At 44.1% G+C, this 26,351-nt stretch overlaps 2 protein-coding genes across 4 annotated transcripts in view; one reads left to right on the forward strand and one right to left on the reverse strand.

Moving 5' to 3' along the window:
* PEAR1 (platelet endothelial aggregation receptor 1) overlaps positions 1 to 26,351 on the forward strand; it is a 67,066-nt gene that overhangs the window by 14,718 nt on the left and 25,997 nt on the right. For all 3 annotated transcript variants that reach the window (XM_033923612.1, XM_033923614.1, XM_033923613.1), the window contains exons 2-7: positions 19,273 to 19,386; positions 20,514 to 20,618; positions 20,856 to 20,956; positions 22,063 to 22,155; positions 23,935 to 24,181; positions 24,654 to 24,780. In XM_033923612.1, the coding sequence (XP_033779503.1) occupies positions 19,273 to 19,386; positions 20,514 to 20,618; positions 20,856 to 20,956; positions 22,063 to 22,155; positions 23,935 to 24,181; positions 24,654 to 24,780 (787 nt within the window). The remainder of the gene's footprint in view (positions 1 to 19,272; positions 19,387 to 20,513; positions 20,619 to 20,855; positions 20,957 to 22,062; positions 22,156 to 23,934; positions 24,182 to 24,653; positions 24,781 to 26,351) is intronic.
* The window catches only part of LOC117349908 (leucine-rich repeat-containing protein 71-like), a 53,817-nt gene continuing 52,639 nt past the window's right edge, over positions 25,174 to 26,351 (reverse strand). The window contains exon 18 of the mRNA XM_033923617.1: positions 25,174 to 25,571. Within this exon, the coding sequence (XP_033779508.1) occupies positions 25,506 to 25,571 (66 nt within the window). The 3' untranslated portion in view covers positions 25,174 to 25,505. The remainder of the gene's footprint in view (positions 25,572 to 26,351) is intronic.

Here is a 26,351-nt window from a genome sequence, read left to right on the forward strand (position 1 = left end):
TTGCCTGATCTCGTAAGCAGAAGTCTCATGCCTGCTGCATGCCACACGATTTGATGCACTTTTCATAACATACAATTTATGAGTGGACTTCCAACACCGTATCATTGCATCTCTCTGTCTATATAGAACCCATCTTAGCCTTGTCACACTGAGAGGTCGTAGACTGATGCAGTTAAGAAATAGTAAATAGCATTTATATTTATTAGAAGTAGATGTGGTCAATCGAAGTTGATCTCTTCAAGAGATTTAAGTCAAGTTGTTCTTGGGAGAACCCTATCACAGTCTTGGTGACACCATAGTCAATTGGATTTTCACACAGTAACCCATGAATGTGCAAGAAATATATTTACATATGCTGGGAAACATTTATAAACAAACTTGTCCCATACATATTCATTGTTACCCCTGAAAAACCAGTTGATTCTGGGAACCACTCTAAGGTTCACACAAGGGAGAGTCATTGGACGAGCACATGTCTTGGTTCTCTAACGTGCATCCCAGTACAGCAGGGGTAAGCAACCACGGTCCTCGAAAGCCACAAACCAGTCGATTTTCAAGACATCCACAAAGAATGTGAATGAGTTCGATCTGCCTACAGTGGAAGCCATTACATGTAAATTGATCTCGTGCATATTCATTGGATTGATCTCATGCATATTCTGCAGATATACGTGCCCCCTCGTTTCTCTGAGATCACAAGACAAGAGATTTTCTGATAGTTCCCACAATTCATTATGTCACTAAGGTCTTAAATCAACTATGTATATGGACATTCAGTTGAGACCGGGCTGGGGAGGGCTTCAATGGCTGGGATGGTTAAGATGGGCTGGAGTGAGCTTTGATGGAGACTCCATTAAATGGAACCTAAGCACAGTACCGGGCAGGGCTCCGGGTTTCTGGCCCAGAAATATCTAAGAAAAAGGACCATTTAAACTAAATAATTTATGGAGCATGTATGGTTGGGCAAGCTGGATGGACCATTCAGGTCTTTATCTGCCGTCATTTACTATGTTAGGTAGGTTCCAAGTAGCTGGACCTTCGCTATGGAACTCGGTCCCAGAGTCCATCCATTTGATTTCTGATTTCCTGGCATTTTGAAAGCTTACTTTTTTTGACTTGCCTTTTCAAATTTGGCCACTTTGTAATCTTGCAACTGCTTGGCTTTAATTATTCCAAGGTATAGGTTAAGGCTGTTTACAAGGGCATAAATTTGAAATGGGAATGTTATTTCTTGTATAATAAATGGAAAGGGTTGAATTAAAAAGATGACAGAGCATCACCGTTTTTTGCCTGAGCCAGTCTGGGGGGTTTTCTCTGTGGTCTTGCAGGCTTATGAATGTGGTAGGTCAAAATAAAAACCAGGACCGGTCCAGTCTGTCGCTGATGACCCGGAGCATGCTTATAGGCTCAGCAGCTCCGAGGTGATAGAAAGCCAGATGTGGATGCGTGGCTTGTTTGTGCACAAAGGGAGAGCTCCCAGCATCCTCCCTCCCCTCGCAACATTATTTACAAAATTCAGACAAAGGAAAAGATAGAGAGAGGTCCCAGTTCTCCACTCAGGTGTTTCCTCACTCTCGACCCCCGACCCTGGCAAGAGCAGCAGCAGCAGCGATGATGTGCCTCGAAAGGGGAATCTCACATGGAACTAGGACATCTGCATAAAGAGGGAAAGCAGAGAAAAAGCACCGGCAGATTCCAGTGAAAGAGTCACGGCCAACTTGCAGTGTTGCAAGAAGCCTCCTCAGTGTCCTTCAAACAATTGTATTGAAATATCTTCTCCCCCCGGTCACTAAGGACTCCAATGCCTATATCCTCTTTCCGTAAACAAGGTCGCCTGCAGCACCTGTAGGTTTCTTTATTGGGGGGAGGCAGAAGCAATTATCCAGTTTCAGCATGAAGATGTTTTTTGACTAGCCCTAGTTTTTGAACTACCTCTTTAAATCTTTGCCAGCACAAACAACTGGCCTGGCCTGGCTCCCCTCTGAAATCACTTCTTGGTCGTGGGGACAGGAAGTGACATCAGAGGGAAAGCCGAGGCTGGAGAAATAGCTTGTGTTGGCGAAGGTTTAACGAGGTATGGGGGAGCGTAGAAGATGATTTCCTAGCATTTTCAAATGTTTATGTCAATTAGATGTCGTACTTTTTTTAGTATGGTTCATTATAGGCATAGAGCTGGCTGTTCCATTCATGGTTTATTTTCATTCTTTAGGGCCTGTTTTACAAAGCCGCGCGGCAAAAGCCCCGAAGCCCTTGAAATCTCTGTGGGCTTCGGGGCCGTTACCGTACAGCAGCCGCTAGTGCAGCTTTGTAAAATAGGCACATAGTTTTTAATTTTGTTAGTTCAAATCAATTCATGTCTCCTTTTCCCACCTGAAGGATTTTGCGATTTGGAAACGAACTCCACTATACTAGCGCATTATTTAACAACTGGTATGTTGCTTAGTAATTATTTTCATTGCTCACTCACTCCATAGATTTTGGATCACTCCTTTCTTTTCAGGAAGTCCCACTTTAATTTCTGATATTCATATTTAGACCCTATATCACACTCTATGTATATTAGGTTTCACTTCGCTGATATCCGCATCTTTAAACTTTCACAAATCACGTCATAAAATATTCACAGTTTCAGTTTCGTATATATTACCACTACATTGAGGCAGAGGTACAATATGAGTGTGTGTGTGTGTGTATATGTAAGGGCCAGGCCACATTGCCTTGGGCAAATTTTTGTGGATTAGTTCCCTGGTCCAGATCCCACCCAGTCCAGTAGCACCCTTAACATCCCCCTTTCTCTTCCAGTAGTGCTCTTACCTACCCCCCTCTCTTTCCCCAGCCTAGTAGTGCCCATACCCTCTCCCTCTCCCCCCAGTCCCGCAATGCCCTTACCTGCTCCCTATCTTCCTCCAGTCCAGTAGTGCCCTTATTCTCCCCCTCTCTCCCCCCCCAGTTCCTCAGCATCCTCCCTCCACCCACATTCCTGCAGCACCCTTACCATCCCCCCTCCCCCAGTCCATCAGCATAGCTTACCTTGCTTGCCAGGGGTAAAGAGTGGCATAAAGGCACCAGTGACTTAGAAAAATGTGGGAGGGAGGTTCTGGTAGCCAGATCTAGATTCTTAGATAGAAAGCTATAGCATTTTCAGAAATGTTCCCCGTTCCATGCGCAGAACCCAAGCGGCAGTTAGAACTCCGAAGTCTCAATGTGTAGTTGAGATGATGGTGCAGGGATAAAGGATTTTGGGAAAGGGGGAGCCTATTCTGAAAGGATGGACTCCACCTTAACTGGGATGAAACCAGACTGCGGGTGTTAACATTTAAAAAGAATAGAGCAGCTTTTAAGCTAAAATAGGGATGGGGGAAGCAGACAGTTGCCCAGGAGTGTGCATGGTTCATTGTGCAGTATCTTTGAAGGATACTGTTGAAATAGGACATTTAGGGATTTCCAATAGAGAAGTTTCAACAATGGTGAAAGGAAGTCAGGAGTGTTTAAGAGGAGAGGAGAGTAAAGGATGCAAATTACTCCTGCCAACTTCTAAGCAATCTGTTGATGCAGGGAAAAAACCACAATTTGAAGTGTCTGTATACAAATGCCAGAAGCCTAAAAAATAAGATGGGACATTGGGCTTGATGTACCTTTGGTCTGATCCAGTATGGCAACGCTTTTGTTCTTAAATATTTATGGACACCATGTAGGGAGTCTGGATTGGTACTGGGTTGAAAACAAGAGGTTTCCTAGCATCATGCAGGGGCACTGGAAGAGGTTCCTTAACATTGTGTTGGGACACTAGGTTGGTTCTGGCTCTGAACAGCAGCTCCAGTCTGCCTTCACTCAACATAGTTGGGGGCCTAACTCAATCCCTTAGCAATCAAGATCAAAGAATCAGGTCCAAGATTTCAGGCCGCACGGTTGGTAAACTGTTAAGAATGTAGACAACAAAAGTTATTGTACATTTCCCTGTTGAAGAAAAACCATTAACACCCGTGTTTCATTCCAAAGGAAAACGCTCAGATCCTTCACTGCCCCAGACAACACTAGTGTTCCCAATAAAAGTTTGTGGATGGTTTGTAGGGGAGAGGCATGTTATGACAAATTTATACCACATGGAAATCTAAAACTTCAGCTCATCATAGCCACTGAAAACCAATCTGATTTTAGTGACAGAAGGATTTCAGAATGTCAACACTTCACTTTTTAAATTTTTCCCCTCTCCAACCCCCCCCCCCCCCCCAATCAGCTATGCTGAGAGTCTGTCTGGGGCTCTAATCTTCTCTGTCTGCTGTCAGAACCAGGCCTGATCAAACAATGATAACTTTACAGGAAATAAGATTACTTTGCTAGCTAGTAGGTTCTCTCAGAGGAAAATTGCTTCGTGGTGCGTCTTTGGTGTGAGGTTAGGTGAAGTGATCTAGCGGTGGAGTGGTGGGGCTGAGGCTACTTGTATAAGGCAAAAAATAGCTTTTGTAAGAAGGTGATATACAGCCTGGGATTGTGTGTTTACTATTGTGGTATTAACCAGGGCTATAACAACTCACAATTACGCCATATTTTGTTAGCTTAAAACTTAGGCACCTAGCCTAAAGCTTTGGCAGTCGGAGCTACTTTCTTTTTAAAATTCCCGTGCATATGCCTTATGTCGTATGGAAGTGATAAATATGTGTTTTTCGACCCGATCCACCTAGAAGATTTTATTAAGGAGAAACCTTTATTAAAAGTTTAATTTCTGTTATTGTTATTTTCAATTGGGAGGAAGATGAAGGATATATAAAGTAAGCCAACCTAGCCTGTCCGTGATGGTAGAATATGTAAGAGTTGATTTCCTAGTCTAAATTCTAGCGACCACTTAAATGTGGACTAGATCAAGTTGATTTATTTCCATATACAATAAAACCTTGGTTTGCGAGCATAATTCGTTCTGAAACCATGCTTGCAATCCAAAACACTCGTATATCAAAGCGAATTTCCCTATAAGAAATAATGGAAACTCGGACGATTCGTTCCACAACCCCAAACTACTGTATGCACTCGTATTGCAAGACATTGCTTGTTTATCAAGCTAAAATTTAATAAAATGCTTTGCTCTTCTTGTAAAACACTTGCAAACCAAGGTTTTACTGTATATGTTTCAATGTTTTTGTGGATATTCATGAATGTTTGTTATTATTGTAATGAATAATCATAATAAAGAATTAAAGATTTAAAAAAAAAACCACAAAAACTTAGGCACCTGTAATATAGGCCGGGTTTTAAAGGCGCCTGAGTCCTTTAGACTAGAGAATCACACCTAGTGGCGCCTTTTCCCACCCCTAAACAGGCCTACTTTACCCCCCTTTTACAAAATCACAGAAGCGTTTGCACACTGAATGCTCTGCTATGAGCGTCGGGAGCAGCACAGTGTATTCATGCCATCCGGTGCTAAAAGGGGGAGGGGGTTAGTATTAGACACTGCCAGGCGCCTGTCTTTTCTAGAATTGCGCCTGTCTCCTAATTACATTTTATTTTATTCAATTTACTAACTTTATGCACCCCTTATAGAATTTCCCCTCAAGGCTATAGGCAAGAAGCCTATAGGGGGTCCTTTTACTAAGGCGCACTAGCTGTTTTTAGTGCACGCTAAATGCTAATGAGTCCATTATATTCATTGGTCACGCTAGTGTTTAGCACTTTCTAAGGTGCTTTTAAATAAAGATGTTCAGGCACCAATACTTCCTCTTGAGCAGATGCAAACGTCTGTGCCTGAATTGTGCAAGCAGGCCCACAAATTAGCATATTTTATAATCTATGGGCCTGATATTCAGGCATTGGCGACAGCATTAAACCTGGAAATCAGTTGCGGGGTCTGCCCCGGGCTGCAAATCCCATAATGCACCAGGCTGCGGTTGTCAGAAATCCTGGAGCTCCTTTCGATAAACGGGTAACTTAGCAGCTCGGCCTCCTCTTCCTCTGCATTAGGGTTGGGGGATGACGGGATGTCCCGTCTCTCCTACAGAGCTTTTCTCCCCTCCTGCAGATATGTATGTGCTGAAAATTTCAGAAAAGAGATGGACAGACAAAAGAGAGAGATTTTCCCACACTACCTCCAGCTGCTTATTCTAGCTTTTAAATGGGCCATTTCCTCTTCGTAGACACTTAGCATCCCCCACAGTAAAGAGGGATCACGTTGTCCATCCTATCAGCTGATGGACTCCAGATGTATCGAGGCTGCGGTCCTCGGAGCATCAGCCCTCCAAAGGAGCCTCAGGTTTCACTTGGAATCCATTGTGTGGGGGCAGGGAGACGCACTACCATAGCCCAAATCTTTCAACAGCTTGTGCGCTGGATTTGTAAATTACAAGCAGAGACATGGCTTTATGTCAGCAGGAACAGGATGATCCAGTCCTAGTTTTACCTCCTCCACTGCGTGCAGGAAACAGAAACATGTTGGCAGATAAAGGTCAAATGGCCCATCCACAGCATCTACTATCTCCTCTCCCTAAGAGATCCCACAGGCCTGGCCCAAACTTTGTTGAATCAAGACACAGTTTTTGCCTCCACCACCTTAGGGTTACACTGCTCTTTGTGACCTGCCCACGCTGCTCACTTAATTTCCCCATTGCCCCAGGTACATTAGATAGATTATGAGCCCACCAGGACAGACAAGGAAAAATGCTTGAGGACCTGAATAAATTTTTAGCTATGAAGATCAAAGCTATGGTGTCTGAACAATGGGGAAGTGCTGTGCAGAGAATATCCAGCCATTTTTGACTTCTGTATTGGAGGAACTTATGGGCCCGGTAAGCTCTGGATTCAGCGAAGTCCGTTCACTATTTGAAAATGAAGTCAAAGAAATCGGCTGGAATTTTCAGGCAACAAATGATGAGGCTCAGCTGAAGGAGAGATTGAGCCTGCTGGCAAATCTACCATCAAACTCCAAGAAAATGGAAGCCTGTTATTTGAAAGTCAATCTGCTGAGAGAACAACTCCAGGACCTCAAAAGCCGCTTTAAGTTCTACTGTATTGACTTTGTGGTTCAGAGGACACATGTAAATCATTTTGATCTCCTCTGGGAGAATGGCATAGAAAATTGAATGAATAGTGTGAAGAGTTTAAGCCTCTGTTAACCAGAGCTGGTATTGTGACATCATAATGCCTCATTCCACCAATAAGAGCCAACCTCATCAGTGATGTCACATTGGCTTGATTGTCCTTTATTTCTAGAGTGGTGCAGTGGTTAAAAGCTACAGCCTGAGGTTGTGGGTTCAAACCCATGCTGCTCCTTATGACCCTGGGCAAGTCACCTAATCCCCCCATTGTGAGCCCGACAGGACAGTCAGTACCTGAATAAATTCATGTAAACCGTTCTGAGTGGATGCATCACTGAAGCCATCTGCACAGTGCGCAGCAGCCTCGAAAAAAGCCAACAGGATGCTGGGCATCATAAAGAGGGGCATAACAACCAGGACGTGGGAAGTCATCATGCCATTGTATCGAGCGATGGCGCGTCCACATCTGGAATACTGCGTTCAATATTGGTCGCCGTACCTCAAGAAGGACATGGCGGTACTTGAGAGAGTCCAAAGGAGAGCAACCAAACTGGTAAGAGGGCTGGAACACTGCCCATACGCCGAGAGGTTGGATAGGCTGGGGCTCTTCTCTCTGGAAAAAAGGAGGCTCAGGGGAGATATGATAGAGACCTTCAAGATCATGAGGGGCATGGAGAGGGTGGATAGGGACAGATTCTTCAGACTGAAGGGGACAAGTACGAGGGGGCATTCGGAGAAACTGAAGGGAGATAGGTTCAAAACAAATGCAAGGAAGTTTTTTTTCACCCAAAGGGTCGTGGACACTTGGAATGTGCTACCGGAGGAAGTGATCAGGCAGAGTACGGTACAAGGATTCAAACAGGGATTGGACGGATTCCTGAGGGATAAAGGGATCGTGGGATACTGAGAGAGGTGCTGGGATGTATCACAGGTATAGAAAGCTAACCAGGTAATAAGTATAGAAACCCAACAGGTCGTGCATGTGCAAGACCGGAGGGTTAGGACTTCGATGGGAAGCTAGGACTTAAATGGGAAACCAAGGTGGCAAGGGGATCCCTTCTGGAGATTCAGACAGGTCGTGACCTGTTTGGGCCGCCGCGGGAGCAGACTGCTGGGCAGGATGGACCTATGGTCTGACCCGGCGGAGGCACTGCTTATGTTCTTATGTTCTCCCCTGGGAGAACGGTATAGAAAATTGAAAAAAATAAATAAATTGGAGCCTTGGATGTCCCAATGTCGAGCATCTAATTAAAGAGATGGCGGAACAGAATCCTGCCAAAATTTAAAACCCTCACATGTTCCTAACAAACCCTGCTGGATCTGATTAGGGAAGCCGACAGCCAAACTGTGTGAAATTTGTTTTGGAAAAAAAAGGATCTTTTAATGAAGTCAAATCATGAGGGAAGTACTTATTAGCTACCCATTTACTGTAAGAAACGCAGTTGGGACTTTCTCAATAAGTTTGTCCCATCCCTGGGATAGGAAGGAGCCTGACTAATGAGCTCTTAAATTCAATCAGGCTGATAGTGAACAGCTTGCAAGTGGATTTGGTCCCCAGAGAACAAGTAAAGTGATGCTTTAAACAAATCTCATCACTGGAATTGGATCTGGAGAAAACAAGATTATTTGGGCAGGCTGTATGATCTCTTGGATCAGAACCATGTAAAAAATTATCCATGGAGGATGCTGGACATGGGCTACTGAGACCAACAACGCCCCTCTTTCAGATATGATGTTGAGTATGTTATTATGAGTATTCTCTAGATCAGGGGTGTCAAACCTGTGGCCCGAGGGCCGCATGCGGCCCTGTGAAGTATTTGTGCGGCCCTGGTCGAGGGCGATGCAGTGTTTTCCTCCGCTGCCCCCGGGTGTTTACCGTCTTGCCGGCTCCCTCCTCTGTCTTGCTGCAGCATTTGCGCATTTGTGTGGCCCCAGAAACATTTTAGAACTATTTAACAAAATGATATGTAGAAACACATAATAAAATGAAAGAAGACGCTATACAATTTAGTAACAAAAGGTGTCGTCTGCGGGTGGAAAAAATATGATCACTTTAGAACTCAATTAATTAAAAAAAAAAATTCATAAAGGGGTAGATGGATGTTTTTCTTTCCAAACCTTTCCAATTTGCTATTTTCAAAACCCAATTCCTGATGGATTTCTACGCTACTCATCTGCAGTGCATCTAAATATCAAGGCAGTGTATAAGAGGTGTGGTTTGGGTAGGACTAGGGCAGGCTTATCATTTGGATGTTTTTCTGCAATAATCGAACCTTTTGAAAATGTCCAGAGCACAATTTGGACGTTGGGGCTAGACCTGTTTTAACAACAAATAAGTGCCAAAAAGGTGTCCAAACGGAACAGATGACTGACCAAACAGCCACCGGAAGGATGAAGGCATGATCCCCCACCCGCCAAGGATATGAATGAAACAGTGCATACCTATCTGTTGGGGGAGGTTACGTTCGGTGGGGAGGGAGGGAGGCATTCCTCCTGCCGATCTTCAGTTGGGAGGTCGGTTCGAGGGGGTGACGGGAGGGAGTGGGCAACTCTCCTGCTGATCTTCAATTAGAGAGGGGGTTTGATTTGAGGGTGACGGGGGTTCAACGGGGCAGGGGCTCTACACATGTGCCAGTCCTCTCTGTCGCTCTTACAGTGCCTGGTCATATGGGATTCCGGCAAGCCTCCGTGCAAATCATTTACATGAAAACTTGTTGGAACATCAGTCGCTGTTCCAGAGTCAGCCAGAAAAATCAGCCAACAGCGACTCACACGGTCTTAATGACTGTTTTTTGTGCATCCAGCCTTGTATGACAACTTCAGATGTTATGGGCGGTCCTATTCGAGCAGCAAGCAGGTTCCTGGAGCAGCCTATTGGACAGTGTAGTGGACTACAAAGATGGGGGACTCAGGCCCATATCCCACTACTACAGTTATGGTGGAATATGTAAGCCTTCCAAAATCCAGCCAAATCTCACTGTACTTACATATAAGTGACACCTGCAGGCATAAGGGCTATTGGTGTGGTGTAAAGTTGGGTCCAGTAGGTTTGGGGTGTTTGGGGGGAATTTGGAGGGCTCATCATACAATGATCCAACTGACATATAAAGCCATTTTTAACCGATAAGCGAATTCTCAAGCGCTATTCTGAGCCTAAATGCAGCGTATTTTCTTACTTCTGCTACTTAAAATGTGAATGAGCCAATGAGTTGATTTAATGATTTAATCATTTCATGCACACTGTCCAGTCACGTTTTAAGTATGGCATCTTCATTTTACCACAAATGGCTCCTTTTAAATTTTTATCTATGCTTCATTTCAGCCGTTTCTGCCTTATGACATCAATTGGTTGACATGTTTTGTCTTGGAATATCTTTTATCATTTAATTGGTAAATTTACAATGTCCATTCATGTTTTAATTATGGCATTATTTTATCAGAAATGACTCGAATTTGGTTTTTATCCATGCTCTACTTATCTGTTTCTGCCTCATGATATTAGTGGATCGATTTGGGTACATGTTTCATTTTATTTTATAGGTTCTATCTCAATATAGCTTGTATGTTTTTATAACATTTTTTTTTCATTTAGATTGCTATCTGTTTTAAATGTATATGCTTTAATGTATATGCATCATGATGTGTCTTATGATTTTAATTTTTTATGTGTTACATATTTCTCAATAGTGTCCCCTGAGGAAGGCGTTCCATATACGCCTGAAACAGGGATCCTTGTTGGGACCACCATTTCAAATAAAGACTTTATTGTTGGTTGAAAAGAGACCTTCCTTGCCTTTTTTTTTTTGACTGTCATTGCTCATGTGACATAGGTGTCACTAGTCTCTAGAACATTTTAGGTAATCTAATATTAGCTTCACCAAGATGCTAAAATGTTGTGTTTCCTAGAGAAACATTATGATTTTTACTGTTTTCTATTTGCATACCATCTTGATTGGCTTGTCCAAGGAGATGGTTTATAAAATTTTATAAATAAATTGTATATTAATAAAAGAAGCAGCTGGGTGGTGTTGTCCCTATTGCCCCAAAAGAATGACACTTCTTGGCTGCTCCTACCGCCTGGCTGAAGTGCCCCAGGGCTGTATGGTTTGGAGTGAAATAAGAAGACAGCGAATGCAGGCTCAGGGTATCATTTTTCAACAAATGCTGGTTCAAGTTAAGCTGTAAACCTAAAAGGAGAAGGAGAAATTTTCATTGAGAAGTACCCTATTGATGATCTGTATCAGCGTTCAGATGACAGGTTTTGGGCTGGGGGGAGGAGGTAGTGCTCCCCAGTGCCCCTAGAGAAATACCAGTGTCTTACACATTCTTTGGGGCATGGGCAGTGGAATGAAGTGAGCACCACGACCATGGTCCAGGCAACATTTTGCCCAGGCTTCAGGGACGGAGCCAGAGGTTGGCTTATTTGGTCCCTGCTGCAAAAAAAAAAAAAAAAAGCTGTTTCTCTTCCGCTTTGTCTCTGTTTTTCTGGAATCTCTCTCATTTACAGCAACAGAGGATCTGTCTCTTCTAGGTCTCAGCAAAAATTAGAAAGGTAGGGGAGGAGAGTGAAAAGGACAAATGCATCAGAGCAGGGTCTTGCTGGATGCCTTCCATGCCAATGTGCAAAAAAAGTGAACGCGCTCACTACATCTATAGCCCTTGTAACAGAGTCTGAAAACATGTCCAAGTATACTAACATTTGTAAGGGTTTTATCAGCCAAGTAGTTGCCTGCCCACGCACTGATCCTCTCAGGAGGGAAGTAAATAGCCCTTGTCGATTAAAACCTTCTTTAGGGTTTGGTTTTATCACCAGGACCTTAAAGGAGTTGGAGAAATGGGAGGACCAAGCCGCAGCTGCAGCCTGCAGAGTTCCAGTGTGGGAAGCAGCCAAGATCGGAGGCGGAGGGGAGAGGCAAGGAGTGGTCCTACTGCTGAGAGGGTAAATCAAAGATCCTGGGGAATAGGAACTGACTTTAATCAGACAGACTGATGCGAAACAGCTTGTATTAGGACTGTGCGCTGATGGCTGAGTGCATGGCTTCTAATGCAAACATAAGGCCCAGTTTTTGCTCACTGGTCCTGACGTTCTCCTAGACAAGCAGGATGAGTCAGCCACATATGGGTGATGTCCCAACAGCTCCTATTTGCGGATAAGAGAGATTTATTTTTTCTCTCAGAGCATATGCGGTGCCCGGGGCCCCATCGGGCATGCCCGAGCACTATCCATTTCCCCCTATTCACCAGTCTCTAGTCTCCGCCCTTTCCTATCGGTAAGATTTTCTACAGCTCTCCACTACAACTTTTCTGCTCACCATTTTGAAGATACCTGGATCATCAAAGAAATGCTCGGGATGCAGGAAAAGGATGAGTACATGGATCCTCATAAATTGTGCGGCCGCTGCTTGGGTCTGGCGCACGAGGACCAGTCCTGCTTGCATTGTGCCCGCACACAAGCTGAGGAAGAGGGCACTGAGAGACTTCTTGAAGAGAAATGAGGCCCGAGAATCATCCTGCACGAGCCAGCCTGATCGGAATGCAGCTGCGGACATTGAAATATCATTGAAATGAACAATGTCAAGCAAAGTGTGGAATAACTTGTATGTTTCATGGCTCCATATCATTCTCTTCTTGGCTGGGCTGAGAACTTTTCAGCGACCCCTCATATGTACAAGGAGAATCTTAAACTGGATCCTGCTGGCCACCCGGAGCTAATGGTAGTTTATGAGAGTATTATAAAGATTACTTGTGTAAACCATGTGTAAATGGTGGTGCTTTCTTGATGGAGTTATCCCCAAAGAGTCCTGTAGACGGAGACTTCTCAAGGGATTTCTAAGGAATTCTGCAAATACTAACAACCCACTACATAGAGGCAAAATAATACCCAGTATTTACAACATTCTGAATAACATCATAAGTAGAGGCATTATCGAGGTTTGGGAACATGATCCGAGTCTGCCAAAGGCAGAAAGGAATTGGAAATCTTTTTGGAACATAACCTCTGTCTAGGCTCACACAATCTTTATTCTATTTGGTTCAGTATGTGCTCTGGAAGCTTATTAGAAAGCGAAGAGTAGGCATTTCTGACACAAAGAAATGTTGAGCATCCTTCTACATAGTAACATAGTAGATGACAGCAGATAATGACCCGAATGGTCCATCCAGTCTTCCCAACCTTACCCTCTCTTTAAATTACTTATTTAATTTAAATTTTCCTTTTTCTTAGCTATTTCTGGGCCAGAACCCAAAGCCCGGTACTGTGCTTAGGTTTTATCTACTGAAGTCTCCGTCAAAGCTCACGCCAGCCCATCTAAACCATCCCAGCCATTGAAGCCCATCCTCAACCAAACGGCCATATACGGATACAGACCGTGCAAGATTGCCCAGTATGGGCCTTAGTTCTTCAATATTTACTATTTTCTGATTCGAAATCCTCTATGTTCATCCCATGCTTTTTTGAACTCTGTCACCATTTTCCTCTCTGCATATATACCTCATACGACTGTCACAAAATTCAAATAAATTGGAATGATTTTTAACATCAAATTTCCTCATTCTTAGATCCACATTCCACTCTTTACACTTCCTTCTTCACGTTATCTACATTTTGAAATATTATTATCAAAGACTATCTAAATAGTTTTTAAAACCATTGGAAACATTCGACTAATTTAAATGCAACATTTTGGTCTTTTAAATTTGAATTTAAAAGCTGCAGTAAAAAAATTAGATACCAACAAAATTTGCAAATCTAGGAAGCTCTCGAAGATTTTCTATTCCAAAAAAAGGCTTCTTGAGGTTCTCATTTTTCAGTTCCTCTGATTTTTAGAATTTTACCCTTGACTCCTTCTTCCTTCTGAGCATTATCCTTTTATTAAATTTCTTACATTTTTGATGACATAAATTGTTTCATTTCAATTTCGATTGATAGTTGATTTGTTCTACCTATTAAAGCTTTCAATAAAGTGTTTACAAAAAAATTCCCTCCCACAAAGGATGCAGAGTGCAACACACACCAGCCCTTCCAACATGTGCTCACGCTTTCAGCTGAAAGAAGTCTGGGGACTCATAAAAGAGTGTGGGTTGGAATGGTCTTTGTGTGGACTCTCCATTCCCCCTCCCAACCACACATCAATTTCTGCTTGTCAGGCTGGGGGGTCTGGGGAAGGGGGTTCATCAGTAATCTAACACCCACACAAAAATGGAAACAATACCTTGGAACATTTTCTGCTGGCGTTTACATATTCTCTGGTTGACCCCAAAGGACCCCATCAAAGGGCCATTATGTAATGCAGCCTCTCTATGGGCTGTCAATCTACTTCAACATTTTGAAAACATTAAAAAAAAACAAAAAAAGCTCAAGCAATTTTGAAGAACATACCAATTTTTGCACATTTATTCATAACACAAAATTCGCTCCCTGTGAAGCTGCACCTCGAATACTGTGTGCAATTCTGGTCACAAATCTCAAAAAATATATATCAGAGTTAGAAAGATTCAAAGAAGGGTGACAAAAATGGTAGAGGAGATGGGAAGACTTATCTATGAGGAAAAGCTAAAGCAGCTAGGGCTCTTCAGCTTGGAGAAGAGTGGAGTGGAATGGAAAGTCGTGAATCACTTGTTTACTCTTTTCAAAAATACTAGGATAGGGGGCATGCAATGAAGCTACTATGAAGCAGATTTAAAGCAAACCAGAGAAAATATTTCTTCACTCAACATGTTATTTTAAACTCTGGAATTCATTGCCAGAGAGTGTGGTGACCATAGTTAGCTTGGCGGGGTTTAAAAAAGGTATGGATAATTTCCTTAAAGAAAATCCATACGCCATTATTAAGATGGGCTTGGAAAAATCCACTGCTTAAGTCTAGGATAAGCAGCATAAATTCTATCTTATTCTTTTGGGATCTTGCCGGGTACTTGTGACCTGGATTGATCACAGCTGGAAACATAGAAACATGGTGGCTGATATGGGCCAAATGGCCCATACAGTCTGCCCATTTTCAGCACCCACTATCTCCTCTTATCCTTAAGAGATCCCATATGCCTATTCCATGCTTTCTTGTATTCAGACACAGTCTCTGTCTCCACCACCTCTACTGGGAGACTGTTCCACACATTTCCCACCCTTTCTGCAAAACAAGTATTTCCTTAGATTACTCCTGAGCCTTTTGCCTCTTAACTTCATCCTATGCCCTCTCATTGCAGAGCTCCCTTTCAAATGAAAGAGACTCGACTCGTGCGCATTTACATCACATAGGTTTTTAAACGTCTCTATCATATCTCCCCTCTCCCGCCTTTCCTCCAAAGTAGACAGATTGAGATCTTTAAGTCTGTCCCCATACGCCTTATGATGAAGACCACATACCATTTTAGCAGTCTTCCTCTGGACTGACTCCATCCTTTTTATATCTTTTTGAAGGTCTCCAGAATTGTACACAATATTCTAAATGAGGTCTCACCGGAGTCTTCTACAGGGGCATCAATACCTCCTTTTTCCTACTGGCCATACCTCTCCCTATGCAACCTAGCATCCTTCTAGCTTTTGCCGTCATCTTTTCAGCTTGTTTGGCCACCTTAAGATCATCACATACTATCACACCTAATTCCTGCTCCTCTTATGTGCACAAATGTTCTTCATCTCCTAAATTGTTCCACTCCCTTGAGTTTTTGCAGCCCAAATGCATGACCTTGCATTTCTTAGCATTAAATTTCAGCTGCCAAATTTCAGACCATTCTTCAAGCAGGAAACAGGATACTGAGCTTGATGGATCTTTGGTCTGTCACAATAACATTAGAATTGCCATACTGGGACAGACCGTACGTCCATCAAGCCCAGTATCCTAGAAATAAGCAGTGGATTTCCCCAAGCCATCTCAATAATGGCCTATGGACTTCTTTTAGGAAATTATCCAAACTTTTTCAAAACACTGCTGAGCTAACTGATTTCACCACATTCTCCAGCAACGAATTGTAGAGTTTAATTACATGTTGTGTGGAGAAATATTTTCTACGGTTTGTTGTAAATCATTGCATACCCCCCTAGCTCTAGTATTTTTGAAAAGAGCAAACAAACAATTCATATCTACCATTTCCACTCCATACAGTATTTTATAGACCTCTATCATATCACCCCAGAGGTATCTCTTCTCCAAGCCGCTTTGGCCTTTCCTCATAAGGAAGTCGGCCCATCCCTTTTATCATTTTTGTCACCCTTCACTGTATCTTTTCCGGATTTTGAAAGGGAGGATCTCTCTGGGGAAATCCGGATGTCTGATAATCCTACTATGGGGCCTTATATCCCATAAACATCAGAGAACCAGACACAGAAGACAATGATACTGATGCCCTGCTGGTGGTACTTGTACAGCTGCCACAATTCCAGGTGCCCTCACATGTAGGGTTACCATATGGCTACAGAAAACATCTGGGTTTTACTTCCATTGCTTTCAACGGAAATAAAACCCAGATGTCTTCCGTGATTGAAATCTACAAAATCATGAGTGGAGTAGAACGGGTACAAGTGGATCGATTTTTCATTCCATCAAAAATTACAAAGAGTAGGGGACACTTGATGAAGTTACAGGGAAATACTTTTAAAACCAATAGGAGGAAATATTTTTTTTACTCGGAGAATAGTTAAGCTCTGGAAGCCAGAGGTTGTGGTAAGAGCAGATAGCGTAGCTGGTTTTAAGAAAGGTTTGGACAATTTCCTGAAGGAAAAGCCCAGAGTCTGTTATTGAGAGAGACTTTGGGGAAGCCACTGCTTGTCCTGGATCGGTAGCATGGAATGTCGCTACTCTTTGGAGTTCCGGAATCTTGCTATTCTTTGAGATTTTGCAAGGAATCTTGATACTCTTTGGGGCTCTAGAATCTTTTGTTACTCTTTGGGATTCTGGAATGTTGCTACTCCTTGGGTTTTGGCTAGGTACTAGTGACCTGGATTGGCCATCGTGAGAACGGGCTACTAGGCTTGATGGACCATTAGTTTGACCCAGTAAGGCTCTTTTACTGGAGCCATATGGTAACCCTACTCATATGGAGCAGTGTGGATGGGCTAATTGGTCCCTCTCTGCAGTCAGTCAGTATGTTTCTACTGTATGTCTCACTAGTTACCACATCCTGGTGACGCAGGGCTGACTGATTCATCTTGTGGTCCACTGCAACACTGGGACAGTCATGCACCATTCTCCATTCATGTATTCAAAACTGCATTACACTTCATGATCACAAGATCTGTCTACTCTATACGTGGCATGTAACTATATAATGCCTATGCATACATGATCGTTCAAAACAAAGACATAAGGAAAGTAGCCAAGAAATGGAGACAAGACGCGGAAGGTTGACCTCCTCTGCAGGACACCCTTTGATATCTCTTTAAAATGTTCGGGACCCACATCAAAAGCTATTTGGTGTCCGTAGGGCATATTTTGTGCTTGAGAGTACTTGTTGCTAGTCACTGTTATCTGACAGCACGAAGATGCCCTAAACTGGGGAAGCTTCCTCTGGGCTTGATATGCTTCCTGTTTTCAGGACAGCACTTCCTGTGTACGGCTTGCAGTGAGCAGTCCATTGGTGGAGAGAGCTCTGCTTACTTTTCAAGCTGTCATCCCATCCAAAACAAACGTAGTCCAAGACAAAGCAGGCTACAGTAATCTATATTGGGAGCATGTTTCTTTGAGATTAGATTTGAAGGGAAAATTAATAAGTGTCTTCCTAAATATCTTCTGACAAGTCAGCCTCTAGGGCAGGAAGGGTTGCTGTTTAATTTGGAGTTCAGGCACTCCAACGGCGACTGCAAGAAAGGCATATTTTGTACAAACTCAAGCTTCATAAAAGGAGACTTAGTGGATTTAAAAGAAACACAGGAAGTTCCAGCAGTTGTACAGGCCCCTTTGCAAGCTATGACCAATTTTATTGAGCTCGAATAGGAGCTATCTAAAGAACGTGAGATTCATAACTCTTCCAGACCAGATGCTGAAGAGTCACTTCCAACCCCCCAACCCTATCCAAAATGAATTGCTTTGTAATAAGAGAACATTTTAAAGAGAATGTTTTTTTTCTTTCTACAGCCTAAGGGAGCTTTTCTCCAAAAGGATTATAATGATATATCCTAGTTTAGAAGAGTAGCCTTGCTGGGTCAGACCAATGGTCCTGTTTCCACAAGAACCTGGGAGAAACCCAACTAGTAGAAACGTTCCATACAGAATCCCAAAGAATAGCAGGATCCCAAGCCTCCGATCCCAGGTTAAGCAGTGGCCTTCCCCCCATGTCTGTCTCAATAGCGGACTATGGACTTTTCCTCCAGGAACTTATCCAATCCTTTCTTAAACCCATCTACGTTAACCACTGTTAACTGCTGACAACCAGGGCCCATTGAAGGCATCGTCTTGTCCTTATCCCATGAAAACTGGGATTTAGGTTGAAAGTACACTGTAGCCCCACACTTCTTATGGTAGCCCAGAACCTGCAGCAAGGGACAGAAAATGACCATAAGCAGAAAGGTTTCTGAAATTCTGCAGCATCTTGGTGAACCTAGACCAGGGGTTCTTCTCCAAGTCCTTGGGACGCACCCAGCCAGTCATGTTTTTATGATATCCATGAAGAGATTTGCATTGCACTGCCTCTGTTGTGTGCAATTCTATCTAATATTCATTGTGGTCATCCTGAAAACCTAACTTGGCCAAGTGTGTTCCAAGACTGGGTCGATGGATGCAGAAGGTCTAGAGCAGTCCTGAAGTACGTCCTTGCCAGTCAGGTTTTCAGGATATCCACAATGAATATGCATGAAAGAAATTTGCTTATAATGGAGGTTTATTCATATTCATTATGGATATTCTGAAAACCTGACTGGAAAGGACCGAGTTGAGAAACGCTGGTCGAGAGCAAGAGTCCTCGACACAGTTCTCAGGATGCACCTAGTCAATCAGGTTTTCAAGATATTTGCATACAATGTGGGCAGGGCATGCAGAATTACTCATGAATATTCATTGCTGGTATCCTGAACTTCTGACTGGCTGGGTCGAGAATCCCTGCTCAAGCAGCTGGTTTAACGTTGGCATTTGGGTCCTCACTAATGGACAATCCTGCGCAATAACTCCCCAAAATCCTCTATTTTGACTTTAGGGAGGTCACAGCAACAGGCACCGACCTCTCTTTCTCCAACCCTCTCTGCCGAAGTACAGCATCAGTTATAAACGATGGATTGCCTCCAAGCCCGAATGGTCATGTTTTTCTTTTTTCTCACTGACAGCATGAAATGTTTTCTGGCTCTCTCACCTGCCAACTTCCTTTTGCTGGGGATACAGCTGCAGCTCAGTGTTTCTCTGAGTCCAAATGACCCCGATGTCTGCAGTTACTGGGAAAGGTAAGGAAAAAGCCAAACACCTCCTCTGATATTGTGCACAGCAAATCTCGCGCTGTGTGATCAAGCTTCCAAGTTAACACTTTTGGGATCTAGCCGGGTACTGTTGGAAACTGGATACTGGACTTCAGGGACTTTTGGTCTGACCCAGTATGGCAATGCTTATGCTTCCCAGTTCCAGCAGGGAAATTTTAGTCCAGTTCTGGCTTTTTGACCACCCCATCAGGGACTACAAATCCCACACTGCTTAAGTTACCTTATATACTAGAATATCAGCCGAGATTTTTGGATCAAAAATATGGCGTAAAAATAGGGGTCTCGGCTTATATTCGGGCCGCCGCCCCCCTCCCCGGACTTGTTGCAGGCCTCCACCGGGCCGCCAGACTCTGCACCCTGTCCCCCCTCCCTGCCCTGTCCATTGTACCTCTTGTCTGCTGATATCCTGCATGCTGCTGCAGCTTCCATATGGCCCATGTACCTGGAATCCCTAGTGGTCCAGAGGTGTAGTGGGCAGGAGTGAGCTTTCCGTGCTCCTGTCCTGCTGCTGAGCCAGTGGCTTCTGCGAGTTCTGGAGGTTCAGCTGTATGTTGCTGCCCAGCGCTAGGTGGCTTCCTGAATGGCTGCCCTGAGTTCTCGTAAGTTTCGTGAGAACTCAGGGCAGCCATTCAGGAAGCCGCTCAGTGTCAGGCAGCAGTGTTCAGTGATGGGGTGGGGATGGGTGGGACTGGACGGGCCTGGGGGCGGGCCTAGGGGGGTCTGGATTTTCCAAAGGGAAAATCTGATAACCCTAGCCATGCTTAGGGTTACCCTATAGCTCCACAAAAAGGAGGGCGGATTGAGACATCCAAGTTTTACTTCCAGTGAAAGCAGTGGAAGTAAAACCTGGCTGTCTCAATCCATCCTCCTTTTTCTGGAGCCATGCATGCCTGGAGCTTTATGGAAACTAGAGCTTACAATGCCAGAAGTGGCTCAGTCCCTCCAACAGACATGGAACCCGGGACCAGACCTAGAGACACACAACAGATCTCACTTCCTACTACGCTCAGGGAATTTTGCAGCTTGACAAGAAATCTAGTTACAACAGAAATCCCTCCAACTGCTACTATTTTTTGTGTCCCCCCCCCCTCCAGTTTTAGCACAGTGAAGAAGGAGTCCTACGCGCACCCCTACAGCCAGGTCTCCACTGAGGCTTGTGATGACGCCTGGAGTTTCTTTAAAATCTGCACCCAGCACAGGTAAGGATGGGAGAGGGGGGATGGGAAGAATACAATTGATAATCAATATGATGGGGTGGGGGGAGATTAATTAAGAAGATACAGGCAGATGTTATGAACATTCATGGTGGCCATTCTGCTGACCAGACCTGCTAGATGGATTTGGGCAGGGGAATGGGGACAGGGCTTGTATTTGTTACCACCCTTCCAATTTCTGTGTGTGTTGGTTTTTTTTAACTAAATTTCTCTTTGGTTCAGAATCATATACAAGACAGCCTACCGCCAAGGAGTGAAGGTGGACTACAGGAAAAGACTCCGCTGTTGCCAGGGCTACTACGAGAGTGTCAATGTCTGTGTCCGTAAGTCTCCTCTGTTTGCCAGCACCTTTGAAACCTCTTGTATATGAGACAGTTCTGTGGCCATCTGCACAAACTTTCAAATTCAGCATTCTGGCCCATTTCAGGTTCAATATGTAGCATCAGAACTAACTTGCACCTGGCCTCTTATTTCTATCTTTCCTTGGTTCTCATCTTCATCTTTCTTGGCCCCTCATAGCTCTCATAACCATTCCTAAGTGAGGCGGTGGCTACCACGATAGCTCTTTCCAGAAAACACATAGGCCACCTTTTTTTTTTTTTTCGGCCATGGCGCCTCCGTCACCCCGCATCTCACTTTTTAAGTCTGTCCTTTGCTGCAAAGGCAGAGAAAGAAGGGCAGCCGATAACCAGAGCTCAGGCAGGGGTGCGGAAGGAGGGCCGCAATCCAGTCGGGTTTCCATGATTTCCCCTATGAATATGCATGAGATCTATTTGCATACAATGGAGGCAGGGTATGCAAACAGATCTCATGTATATTCATTGAGGAAATCCTGAAAACCTGATTGGATTGCGGCCGTCGTTCCCTCCCCACCCCCTAGCTCAGAGCATCCAGCAAAAAGAGTCCTGGTCCTAGTAGGAGACCACACGTTGTTCCACCTTTTCCATCACTGGCCCCAGTTTACGGAATGCATTACCATCACAATTGAGTACTGTTTGAGTTAGAACCGTCATATCTTTCTAACCTGGTGTTGTTTTATGCGCCTAGGTGTTTATTAAGATCTTTAAATGATAATAAGAATAGTTGTTCCCCATATTTCAAAGGCTCATCTTGCCTCAACTAGAAATTGTGCATTTAAAAAAAAAAATTTAGTACCGAGTTCTTTTCATATATTTCATTAAGTTATATTGTAAACCGTTTTGATCCTTTTTGGCTGTAGATGTGGTATATAAAGACTTTAATAAACATACTTACATATCTTCTTTCTCTTAACATTTTGTTCTATATGAGAACTATTCTATTGTAAACTGTTCAAATGGGCAGGATATCAAGTCTTGAATAGACTTGGGAACTTGCCTATCCCTGGACTCTCCCACTTTCAACCTTACACATTCACGACTTTCCTCCCTTGTCTCTCTGCTCCTTATAGCGCGCTGTACCCAGGAGTGCGTCCATGGACGGTGCATCTCACCCGATCAGTGCCAGTGTGAGCCAGGCTGGAGAGGTATCGACTGCTCCAGTGGTGAGTTTCGGGGCCCCTTCTCTGACCCTAGGCGCAACACACAGCTCCGCGACCACAAATCCCATCTGGGTATCAGGTGCTCCAGCAACTGAGGCCTTTGGAACCCTTGGCTTTGCTCATTAATTCCTGTAACATAGCCTATGGGGGGGGGGGGGGTAACTTACAGTGTTTCACAGGTGGTTACAGGAAAAATATTTTGGTTAGTTTTCATTTCCCCCCCCCCAAGTTTTCCCAATTTTTAAGGTGTTTTGTTCTCAGTTATTTTGAAGGGATGGATGGGCAGCCCAGAAAATGTGGGTTTCATGCTGTTTCTCATGTCATTTCTGGGAACGTTCGCTTTGGCTGTTTTTTTTTTCCAGGTATTTGCTTGTAATGGGAGCTATGTGCGAAGTGCAAAATCTTTGCAATGACTGCGCAATATTAGCAGTGAATGAAAAAGCACAAGGAAGAGCACCAAAATTTAGGCACTGGGATGATACATGCTAAATGTGAATTGTATAATGGCCGTTTGGTATGAAACAGCCATTATAGAATAATGTAACTCTGCGGTTTTTACTATTACTAATTATTTCTATAGTGCGTGTGTGTGATGTCATTACATTGCGTCCACACATGCATGGATGCCAGCTGGGTGCAGAACTGGGCAGGCCTGGGAGCGCGGCATGTACTACCGCCATTGTTTGTTTGCAAATCTATCTCGTGTGTATTCATTGTGGATATCCTGAAAACCCTGACTGGCGTGGTGTGTTTCAAGTACGGGATTCAGAGGGCTGAGGTGAAACACAGAGCTAGTAGCAGTAGCAATCGTCAAAGTGGCTTGGGTTCATGCCAACACGCAAAATGCAAAACTTGTGTTTTCTCTAGCAAGACACAGTAGACACACGCTGTTCCCACAGAGGCTCCCATGCTCTCTCCTCTGTGCTTGCAAAGTAGGAATGTGTTTCCTGCATGACGGAAGGGCTCAGACTCTCCCCTCTCCCTGGCCTTCGTAGAGGGAAGGGGGGGGGAACTGCTTATAACATTCTTCCCACGCATTCAGAATGCTCTGGGGATCAGGGGTCCCACCAGGTCACTTAACCCTTTCAGGACCAAGGGACATATTTGTCCCATAACTTTAAAATCCTATAAATTTTGATTGGGATAGTCTACAGTTCTAAATTTGATATGTACGGATTCCATAGGATACTGCCTTTATGTAAACAAACTGGTTCCGACATTCATTCATTAGCGTCGTTGCCAGATTGACGAGAAGATTCACTTGCCACACTGTCCATAAGCCAGAAGTGTGATTTTTTTTTTAAAAAAATAATGATATTTCACAAAAAAAAAATCAATTTTTTGGCATCTGCAAGCCCTTTTTACCATAAAAATGTCGTCAAAACCACAAAAATTGGCCTACGATCCTTATGGTCCTGAAAGGGTTAAAGCCGCAGAAATGCCTTAAGACCCTGGTATCTATCTGCCAAGTGCCTGTAAATGCCAGCCTGGGTCACTGGGTTAGATCTGTGTGCTGAAGAAGGGACACTCTACTAAAATAAGACCACATCCTGCGGGCATTTCTACCTCACTGTTTCACACACTGCAGGGAATAAAGACCATCTCTGGGCATTTCTATCCCTTCTCTTTCATGGTTATCACATAGTGCAGGGAATAAAGACCCTCCCCAGGCATTTATTTCCCTTCTATGTCACTATATCGCACGGTACAGAGAATAAGGGGCAGCACCGTACAATGTGCCACTGAACTGGGTGTCCTGAACAATTCTTTTTTCCTTCCTAGCATGCGAAGGACACTCCTGGGGTCCCGACTGCAAGAATGACTGTAAGTGCAAGAATGAAGGGACCTGTAACCCCCTATCCGGGGCCTGCCTCTGCCCCCCTGGCTATAAGGACCCCTTTTGCGAGACCCCCTGTGACCCAGGCACCTATGGAGACAGCTGTCTCTTGGACTGCAAGTGTGAAAATGGAGCCACGTGTGACAGCAGAATTGGAGCATGCCAGTGCCCAGAGGGTTACATAGGACCATAGTGAGTAGAGAAAGTTCCAGTCTGTCAGCCATGTAGCAGGAGTTCAACTGGCATCTCTTCTGTGCAATGTGTTCAAAACTAGAGGGTCTTTTCTTATACATAACTTTTTGCGATGTTCTCTGGGAGAGGCACAACAAATTCATAGTCCACCCTAGAGGGCTCCTGCTGTAGACAGGGAGGTTCTGAGATAAAGAATGATTGTGGGCCAGAAGAGAAGCCTGTAAGTTGGTCATATGTAAACTCTATACTAGAGGATATCACACCTACATCTCAAATTCTCTGGAAATTAGCATATTTTGGTTCAGACATTTTAAGTTGATTTGATCTATGCTGGGTCCCTACCATTTTGGAAGCTTGAAAGCTGGTCTGAAATGGGATACGGAGATGCCACAGCTGGAAGAAACTCTAAAATCCTACAGTAGGAAAATATGTGACCGCCGGTGACCCTGGATGTGTGTCTTCTCTTTTCTAGCTGTGAGATCCACTGCATGGCAACAGAGAGCGCTCCTGGGTTCCAGTGTCCGGAGATCTGCCCGTGCCAAAGCGGGGGCATCTGTCATCCGCATACAGGGCAGTGCATATGCCCACCTGGATGGATGGTATGAATGAAGCAGAAGCTCTAATTCATTGGTGGGAGGGAGGGAGGGAGCTAAACATTAGCCACAGCACAGTCCCTGTCAGCTGGCAGAGGAGAGGGACAGAGGTGGTGTCTGTGATTGTATCATGGGGGTGTGTGTGTGAAATTTATGCCCTCTAGTCTATGGGGCTAAATAGTGGGATATGCTGAGCTGCCAGGTGTCCTATTTTCTGGGGAAAGGAAGACAAAATTTTGACAGGCATTCTAGTGCATCATGGTATTTGTAGTTTGGCTTTCTTCCATTTGAAAACCACTGTAGATCCTGGGGCCGAAAGGCCAAACGTGCTTTAGGATCTCTATCTAGAAGGGAGTCACCTGAGGCTCTCAGGGGCAGAAAAAAAAGGGTGAATAAGGCTCTAACCTACAGAAGAAGTTATTTATTCACAGCAGGCTGTACCGTTCTTAAGGCCACATACACCGCAGTGCTGGTTTTTTAAAAAACGTTTACATATAATTAACAAAACCAATCATACCGCTTGTACAGAATAGACACACAAGAAAAGAAGAAAATGTACATAACCAATTGATTAAAGCCCACAAAATTGAGAGACCCAAGTCCAAACTCTGAGGAAATTAAACACAAAGTTAAAAGAAAAATCTGCTCCATGAGCACTCAAATTGTGAGATGCTACATAACCTGGTTTGACTTTCAGCGGTGCGGAACGGGCCTTCGAGGATAGGTTGGCATCAGGATGGCGTTTCGTGCTTTGGTGAACTGTTTCCATCGGGGGTTTCGAATGTGGTAGGCTGTCCCTTAAGTAATGGAAAAAAAAAATATCATGAGAGCTTGGTTATAAAAACCCCAACAAATAACACTCAAATGCCAGATACTTAAAGCCAGGCCCTGTCAAGTCTTCGACTTTAAATATCCAGATAGTTTTGAGCCAAATAAGTCAGTATTCAGCCCTTGAGTGTTTTCTATGTCGGCGCCTAAAATGGCATAAACCAGGAGCACTTAAGGTTCAGTCGCTTAGACACCACTAGGTCTGAGTCTGCAAGCGATGCCTAACTGAAGATTGACGGCCACTATGCATGCCATTCCTCAGGGCCTAATTTTTAGGCCTCACAAGTGACATAGTAAGGGGGGTGCACTCATTCGCTCACCTGCCTGCTTGCTCCCCACTCCCCTCCTTCCCCCTTGCGCACCCCTGGCGCTCTCTCTGACATCACCTCCGGGGCCTGTGCCTATGAAGTGACATCAAAGGGGAGCTAACGCTGACGTGGGCATGCTGCTCACACCATAGAACTTTAAAAGGTACGAGGGAAGGGGGCGCATACGCGGCAGGGGACAGGGAAGAGGGTGGGAGAGGGGGCACTACTCACCCTTATTACGCCACTGGGCCTAACTGCCCAGGGTTATTACGTCAAAATTCTGTTTACAGAGAAATCCAAAACTGCTGTAATGAAAATAATTTTGAACTAAACAGTGAAATGCGCACATTTTCCACGTCTCCTATTGAAGCATTGCAGAGTGCACAAAAGGGAAGGTGTTCCTTTAATGGGTTTATCAGGTCTTGTGTGAGCGGAACACGG

This window comes from Geotrypetes seraphini, chromosome 16 (genome assembly GCF_902459505.1).
Source record: "Geotrypetes seraphini chromosome 16, aGeoSer1.1, whole genome shotgun sequence".
NCBI lineage: Eukaryota > Metazoa > Chordata > Amphibia > Gymnophiona > Dermophiidae > Geotrypetes > Geotrypetes seraphini.